The sequence below is a fragment of the Carcharodon carcharias genome, chromosome 4 (genome assembly GCF_017639515.1).
Source record: "Carcharodon carcharias isolate sCarCar2 chromosome 4, sCarCar2.pri, whole genome shotgun sequence".
NCBI lineage: Eukaryota > Metazoa > Chordata > Chondrichthyes > Lamniformes > Lamnidae > Carcharodon > Carcharodon carcharias.
The window spans coordinates 50230254-50239047 of NC_054470.1; the positions used below are offsets into that span (position 1 = coordinate 50230254).

At 43.0% G+C, this 8794-nt stretch overlaps 1 protein-coding gene across 1 annotated transcript; it reads left to right on the plus strand.

The window, feature by feature from the left end:
* Window positions 1–1696: 1696 nt before the first annotated feature.
* On the plus strand, window positions 1697–8072 carry dmrt2a (doublesex and mab-3 related transcription factor 2a). Its single transcript, XM_041186340.1, has 4 exons — window positions 1697–1733; window positions 2340–2819; window positions 3768–3870; window positions 6817–8072. Exons 2-4 carry the CDS (start codon window positions 2388–2390, stop codon window positions 7920–7922), a joined length of 1641 nt encoding a protein of 546 aa, XP_041042274.1. The 5' UTR covers window positions 1697–1733; window positions 2340–2387; the 3' UTR covers window positions 7923–8072.
* The last annotated feature ends 722 nt before the right edge of the window (window positions 8073–8794 follow it).

Consider the following 8794-nt stretch of genomic DNA (forward strand, 5'->3'; position numbering starts at 1 on the left):
TGCTGATGTTATGTCTTTTCGTAAGTAAAAAAACCGTTGCGAAATGTTTTCATGAAAATAACTAAACAGCATGTCATCAACTAACCTACTTGTATCTTGGTCTGAAGATCCTTGTAAAATCGTATCTAGGTTTTAAGAATTAGTCTGCACCTTTTTTTTTATAGGTCCACTACATTTACTGCGATCCTACACTTCATTTGCATCTGACTCGTATTTTTCATTTGTGTTTAAATAAACTCAATGTTCTCTTTGCCTCTGATCAAATCTTGTTTGTCTTTCCTTTCGGATCTGACCAGTTCCTGTCTGTCCTACCACTCAACGTGACCCTGGCTTCTGGAATCTGGGATTTCTCTTTGAATGCTGAGTAAAAGAAACTCCAATCTCTCCCAATACGCTTTCATGTTCAAACCCCGACCCTTAATGTAAATAGACACATATATATCCCTGATTTTTGACACCGTAAACCTCTCCTATCTATTTTGATGCACATTTAACGAGATCTTCTCGATCATATATTACGAAGCCCTCTGCTTTTACACAAGACAACCTTAGTGACATTACCTTTAATTCGCTGCTTGCTTTAACAGCTTTGTGAATTGGGTAATGCGCAGTAATGTGTACTAGGACATGTGTTGGTCACTTCAAAATCTAACTGCAATGTAATTTCAACTGTTTCCTACGTTACAGTGAAATTGAAATCTGGGCTCCACAGACTATTGTTTCACACACACGACAATCTTTCAGTCTTTAGTTCTTGAGGTACAATGTTCAATCCTGGAAGGCGAAAATCACCGAGCTCCTCACACACTTTGTGAATGTACTCTTACATTCCGTTCAGGAATAGGGAAGAAACTTAAAAATATATTCATGTTTTGCATTAGCCTTGGCTTTCTCAAATACAAATACATGACTACAATCTTATGTTAAAATAGGTTACACGTGGTTACAAAAACAAAGTAATCCTGGCTTTATCCCAAAAAATATTGCCGTCCTTAAATTTGCCAACTACCCTAATCCTCCAAACTTGGAGTTAACACTCAGCCTGACCCTAACTTCATCTTAAACAATGAACTGTAACTTTAAATGATTCAGTATCGACAATCGAAAGCTTTCCCTGTGATTGACTGGGCAGGAGCAGCCCTTGGAAATGAGACTTCATCCGTTATCACCAAAATAATCACTGCTGAACTGACATTTATATAAAAAAGAATTTGCAAGTATTTATTTGGAAAAAAAGCTGTATAATTTATATTAAAAAACACCTCCATCTTTTTGTTTCGTTTTGTTTTTTTATTGAATTACATGATTATATATTTTTTAGAATTACAGATATTTCATGTGGACTCTTTCCGAAGTGTCTCTTTTTTGTCATTGCTTGAAACCAAATAGCTAAATAATCGCCTCCTTCCATTTGACGAACTGGATTATGTGTGTGTGTGTGTGTGTGTTTTTTTCCCTGCATATTTAAATATATCTTCAGTGAAAACTAGGGCCATGTGATTGACTTTCCCCCAGCTCCCGGAAACGATCTCCAACCAATCATCAGCCGGGCCACTTTAGAGGCGCCCAATCCGCAAGCGCTTCGCCTTTGACCCCGTGCTGATATTAACAAGCAGGTAATTGACGATCCGCCCGGCTTCTCCTTAAAGCACCAGCGCTCATTGACACGCTCGGAACAAATCTCCACAGACGCGGCAGCTAAACGTGTCCTAGCGCTAAACTTAATTCACAAGGTCGGTACAAGTGACTTGCAGGTGAAAATATTCTTTGACTCGGACAAGACAATATAAGTAAAATAAATCTGCCGACGATAGGTGCAATATGGATATAAAATTGGCTGTAGTAATTGCTAAAACTTTCATTAAAAAGACCGGACTTAGTGTGCAGCACGGCTGAAATGATGTTCAGAGTCGTGGTGAAATGATTTCATGAATCGATGTTATCTGTAAAATAATATAGCTATGGCTTTCTGACAATGGATTCTGTACTTTATAATCTTATCGGTAATGCAATCTGACGCGCTGTAATTATTCTGAATCGGCCTTATAGTGCAAAGCCACCGCAAATGTGCAACTAGCGTTCGCTGTTCTTCGCGGGTAAAATTATCTTAGTGAGCAGGTTAAATAAAACGGAAGAGGCGAATTTCAGTTAAAGTAAAATTCAGATATAGTAGTGTTTTAAAATTGCTTCTATGTCCATGGAGTTTAGTTTGATAGCAGCCCAGATAACGACTTCAAGCACCGACAACTGGGGCAGTCTTTGTACTAATGTTGTCAGAATGGAATCTGCTAAGTAGATCTTGTTTCTATTGATATTCTATCTTGTTTATGTTTTTACAGCGGCGCAGAGATCTGAGGTTGTGAATTTCAGGAGTTATATACTGGTTCATGTACTTCGTGTTGCAAAGGAAGGAGGGGGAAAAACAAGCCGCGGGCAGTGTTGCTTTAAAGGTTCAGTTTTATCCAGAGATCGGAATGCAAAGTACTGATCAGTGCGGGATCGAGCTGGAAATAGACGTAGAGAGTTTGGAAGTGGATGACGAAGATCTGGCCGATTCCCCCGAGGTTGTGCCGGGCCACAGGGAAGATGGCTCGGCCGAGACCTGCAAGAAGCAGCAGGGCGCCGAGGGGGATCAGAGGAAACTGAGCCGAACCCCGAAATGTGCCCGGTGCAGAAACCACGGGGTGGTGTCGTGCCTGAAGGGTCACAAGCGGTTCTGTCGGTGGAGGGACTGTCAGTGTGCTAACTGCCTGCTGGTCGTGGAGAGGCAGAGGGTGATGGCAGCTCAGGTGGCGCTCAGGAGGCAGCAGGCAACTGAGGTGGGCAGGTGACCAGTGAAATGTCTGCTACATGGGAAGGGAGGATCACACTCAACCGGAATGTACACATACATATATATGTATATACGCACATATATATATATATATGCACAATATATATTAGATACACACGCGCGCACATACACACGTCGCAACCGGACTAGCGTTTATTTCCGCTCGGATGTAACTTTTCATTCGGCATTTAGATTGTCTTTGGTCTATCTTGTCTGTCCCTGTTGCATTTTTCCGTGGAAACTTTTCTTTTGACCCTAAACTCTAGGTGTCCATTTGCAGTTGAAAGCAATCCGCTATCTGAGTCACAGCGCTGGCCTGAGGCAGCTGTGTAGGGACGGATATAGAAATTGCAGAGTAGATTTTTTTTAGTAGTATCTTTGAATATGCACAGCCACAGGAAACACTTATACCACCCCTCTCCAATCCACACACACATGCACACACTACTTTAACTTTGGAAGATTTCAACTGACTAATATTGTGGCTGAAATTCTTTATATGGAACTATGCAGTTGGTTTCCAGAAATATTGAAATTGTTCCAGTTTACTGAATTCAGTTATTCGCATTCCTTTTACGTAACACAATGTTATTTGTCAAAAGAAGCATTTCGAATAACTTCAACTTGCTCCCTGGTTTACTGCATAAGCCGATTGGATGATTCAGTATGAGTATCACCGATTATAATCTCTACCCGCCGACCCCCACCTCCCCCAGTTCTGCGCGATCTCTTTAAACAGAAACTTGTCTTCGTCCTCAATCAATTCCACCGCTGTAATCTTTCCGTTTAACGAGGATGGTGTGGGACATGGGAGGAGAGGCGTTGGGTGTTTTGTTTCAATTTATAATTGAAAACACAAATGGTGTCTATTACAAGTTTTGCAAGTTTTTTTAATTCTATTTTTTTTTTCTTTTTTGTCCTGTTTCTTTCCAAGGATAAGAAAGGGTTATCGAGCAAACATAACCTGGCCGAACGCCGGGCCGTGTACCAGAGGCACCTGAGAACGCCAAGTCTGCTGGCCAAGAGCATTTTAGAAGGTGAGCAGAATAGTTCGGTCGGCACCATCGGAATGTAAGCAATTTGCACCCAGAGTTATGATGAGGGTTAGAGTGGATTAGAACAGGGCAATAGTTGCCTTCAAAGAAATGATGGGGTGGGTAAGGTGGTGAGCGAGTGGGCAGATGGAAAGCAGTTAAACAGATGTTGGAAGGGGACCGGGTTGTGACTAGAAAGAAACTACATCAGGATGTTCACGTTATGTTTTGTATCCATTGTGAAGTAAACCAGTAGGTTCTGCAGCAACATATCTGATGTTTGGATATTATTTTAAAATGACTAAATGGAGAATGAAAGGCCGATTAAAGAATATAACAGGGCCCTTTTAAAATGGACTTTATTGTTGTAATTTTTGTATCTTATTAATACCGGGAATTGCAGTTTCACTCAGGAAATTTCGGAATAGGAAATCTGAAGTGTGTACAGATGCAACAATTTCAAATTGAATATGCTTCCAATATTATTCCAAACCAGAATAACCCCGTTTGTCACCCTGAATATATCCTTATGCAGCACATTGTCGGCACTATATGTCCCGTTGACGTAAACTGGACCTGGGTTGACAATGCACACTGGAAGATGGCACCGGTGCTATACCAGCCCATGGCTGTGATGAAGTAGTTATGTAATTGAAGAAATATTTGTACATTCCTAACTTGCCATCTTTTAACGGGGTAACAATTGAAACCAGTTCAGGCCAAGCTTGTTACTTCGTCAAAATCAATGGAGGGAGGACGGGACTAGAAATCCTGTCGGACTGTTTGCACAAAGAAAAGAGACAAACATCGAAAGAGCCAATTAAACTGGGGTTGGAAATGATCAAATAACAGATGGAGTCAGTTATGATTTCCATTTCGGCCTAATCTGTACATCTACATTGATTGCTTGCATAACTATGGCATGGGACTGTTAAAACGGAGAACACAGTTTGGATTCCTTTCCAGTCTAATCGCCGAAATTCTTGTTAAAATGGGACTCGTTCTTAGTTTCATATTTCTAAAGCCACTAGTTACTGATGAAGAGCCCAGTTTAGTGCAATGAGTGCTCGTTTGCATCGACGGTGCCTTCATGCCGAATTTGTTAAAATTAGCGGAGCTGGCCCCTGAAATGTCAGTGTAAGTACCCCAGCCCCGACCTGATCAACTGGCTGTACAATCAGAGCTGGTAGGTGGGCCTGTAGTTGGCAGTGAACAAGAGGCAGGGCTGTTGTACAGTATAAAGAAAGCGACTAAAGCTTTTTAGTTCTGCAACTGAAGCCCACATTGAATAGCGGGTAAATAAAATAATAAACAAGTCTGGCACAAACAACATTTTCTAATACTGTTCCAGCCCTTCCTATCTGAGGATGACCAATTGTGTTGCACCCCATTCGGAAAACTATTTTAATCAGCTTAACCCTAAAAGTAACATTTTCATCTTGTAGCTGGTGCTTTGGTTATGGGGAATAAATAATCTCCGCTTCATTTTGTTCAAACAGTATTAGACAAGGTGGGGGGGGGGGGGGGGCGAAAGAATCACTGTGGACTGGCTTAGATTTCTAAAAGGCGTTTTAATGTATCCATTCTTGAAGTGCCCCATTTGTCTGACTGTATTTCAGCAACAAGGGCACAAATGTGCTATGTGCTGTAGTAGGTGAACATATTGACACATGGTCATGATATACGGGTGTGTGTGTTTATACTGGATATCCTATCTACCTTACTATTATTGCAACTCTTTTCAAAACCTGAAAACATCCTTGAGCAGGGAGAAATTCCAATATTACAAATGCAGTCTGCCCTAGCCAAACATGATCCTGAGCAATCAGTTGCAAGTAATAAACAGGATTGCTGACGAAATGAAGCGCAGCATTAAAGAAAAACCTGGGACATCGGTATCCAACATCGGTACAACGGAGATTACACACACACTGAAAGCCTTTTGGTCAGTGAAGATATAAGGAAGGCACCATAGATGAATAGCTTGGGAAATAGGAACAATATAGTTGAGAGTATTTTGTCATTGAAAGTTTCTGGGGCGAATAAAACTGGAACAGTCCAGCTGTCCCACTGAAACATGTAACTAGCTTTCAAAGAAAACACCACAACACATGTTTCACAGAAGAGCTCTTATCGGAAGCTCTTATCTTCATCGGAAACCTAGGACATTTTCGTTCTTGTGTTAGTTCACTGCTGAATACTATAAATATATAACACCCAACAGCGCTTCAATGAATTGATTGTTCCAGTCAAATGCGCTGTACTCCCTCTATCAGTATACTTCTGAATCTCTAATCGAAAAATTGTTAGATTCAACATGCATTCTGACTTCAGAATTGGCCTGGGTGGCCAGGTGGCTTAGAACAATAGACTCTTACTTTTGATACCTGAGTTGAGTTCAGTCCAGAAGTGCTCTTTATACTCTTAATGTGGAAGCAATTTCAACGGTCTCAACCGATTTTTTTTAGCGGATGCTGCTCCCTGGCATAGTTTAACATCGGTTTATCTCGGAGCACTTCAGGCTGGCTAGTTTGCGAAATAGGAAAAGAGTCGATTGGTCTTCAAGTGCATTACTCATGCTACACCTGATTTGGGTGTTTGTACTGCAGTGCTTACCGAAATAAATGAATTATTTCCAGCACTGACACCTTCTGATTCAATAAGAACAACATAAAAATGCTTTAAACCTGGGCCGCTTAACACAACAGTTAATAATTCGGATTAATCGTATTTTAAATTTTTTAATTGATATACAGCATATGTTAACGCCAATCCAGTCTGGCATTTTCAACTAAACTAACTCATAAGTTGCACTAGACAATTATTGCTGTATTTTGTGCACATTGTTCACCACCACTCACCACCACCCCCCCCCCCCCCCCCCCCCGCCCCTTACCCGTTTCAGCTATCCCCACAATACCTTTCTAATTGCTTACTTCTGCGTTGTAGGCTATCGACCAGCCCAGACTGACCCATACATGAGAGGAAGCCCACCTTTGCCCCCTCCTGTTAGTGACCGGATGAGAAAAAGGCGTGCTTTTGCTGACAAGGAGCTGGAGAGCATCATGATGGAGAGGGAGTACAAGGAGAGGGAGATGATCGAGGCTGCCCAGGCTGCAGCCGCCTTCTTCCTTCCCAGCGGCATGGTGCACGCAGCCGAGTACAATTCCTGCAAATCCAACTACACTGCGCCGCAGCTTGATAGACCAAGCAAGGAAATTCCCCAGCATTGCAACTTTATCCCCCCTTGCCTCGATTTAACCATGCAGTACTCTGGCTCGGATAGAGCAGTGGAACTCATTTCTTCTAACGTCAGCGTAGCCACCACCTATCGGCAGTACCCTCTCACCCCCAGGTTAATGGTCTGGCCTAAGTGTGGTGCCATCAGCGACGCTCTTCTGTACCAGCAATACGTGCTGAATGCCAGCAGTGCCATCCAGAGCCTCAAGCCGGGAGTTGTTTGGGACCCTAAAGCAACTTCGGCGCCGGAAAGTCATTTGTCCAATGACAGCCAGGAGTCTCCCAAAAAGCAGGCGCGGGAACTGCAGCATGTGCCAACCGAGGTGCGAGAGGTGACGGCCGACCACCAACAAGCCCTGGAGATGCCCTGTGAACGGTCGGCTTTCTCTCCACCAAAGAAAGGCTCCCCCCAGCTCTCCGAGGGCGATTCGTCGCCCTCATTGCAGGTACCCAGCAGCCATTTCAGCAAAGAGAACTCTCAGCCACCACTCGCTGCAGCGAAATTCAACACCGCCCAGCCGTTCAGCGGCATGTTCCTCCCGCGGGCCAACGGCCAGCAAGCGCCATATGAGAAACCTGCCTCGGAGTTCAAGACTTTCATCAGTAAAGACATCATCGAGGAAGCGGCCAGGAAATACAGAGAATACGCCATCAAGGAAAACCAGCTATACAAAAATTCTACCGAAAGATACATGAACAATTTGATTGTTTCTAAGCAAGCTGGGACAAAAAGCTCGTCTCCTGACTCGCTCTCCTTTTCCGTTGAATCAATCCTCAAGAGGCCTTCACCTTCTCTAAGTCGTACTTACCAGTAAATCACATTTCAAGTTGTACCGCTTAGAATTGATATTGCATTCAGTTACATTCTGAGACCAAAACTGCCTTTTGTGTAAATGTCTTTGTGATGTACATGTTTTAGACATTGTCTTGTACAGATATTAGTATGGTTCGTGTATTTTGTCTCCCGCGAGAGTATATTTAAAAACATCTTGAGTTTTGTTTTTGGAGAACTGAGAATTACCAAATGTTTTCTGCACTGAACAGCAAATGTATAGCTAAAATAAAAATATATTTCAAAACGAAAGTTGCCCTTTCCTAACGAATCCAGCAAATCTATGCATGTCTACATCAATTCAACCTTCCAAAGCAATAGTCCCGCAGCAGAAGCAACCCTCCTCCGGATGCCGCTCTGCTTTTGGCCAAGAGAGGCAGACTGGGTTGAATCGATTTTATTCTCTTTCTGTTCCCATTGGGAAGGATGTAACTGCATTTCGTCTTTCCCGGGGTCTGTAGGGGACGAATCGTGGGCACAATTGTAGCATTGGATGCAAACGTGTATCGCTTGATTCTTCCTTCACACTTTGCATATTCCCCACACCACACGGGATGGCGGCTGAGTCATTCTTGCAAGTTTGATCCTCAGCTAACCAATAAGGGAAACGAATTGGTCAACAAAACCTTGCAAACGATGTTTCTATTGTATCTGCCCTCCCAACATCTCTCTTCACACGCCCCCCCCCGCCCATCCCCAGCCAGCAACTAACACCCCCCTCTTTCTATTTTCCCCATGGCTCAGCTGAGTTAAGTGGTGACTCTGTGTCATTCCAAACCCTGCACAGCAGGGCACATCATACTGCATTGCCCTGGTCTCCCTCACCAAGCCGCCCCTTTAATGAGATTTTCTCGC

What these genes read in the sequence shown, in the direction of transcription:
- dmrt2a (XM_041186340.1), top strand. Translation starts at nt 2,388, where the DNA reads ATGTACTTCGTGTTGCAAAGGAAGGAGGGGGAAAAACAAGCCGCGGGC. An exon ending in GGAGGCAGCAGGCAACTGAG is followed by an intron (nt 2,820 to 3,767) that starts GTGGGCAGGTGA and finishes TTTCTTTCCAAG; the next exon opens with GATAAGAAAGGGTTATCGAG. An exon ending in GGCCAAGAGCATTTTAGAAG is followed by an intron (nt 3,871 to 6,816) that starts GTGAGCAGAATA and finishes TCTGCGTTGTAG; the next exon opens with GCTATCGACCAGCCCAGACT.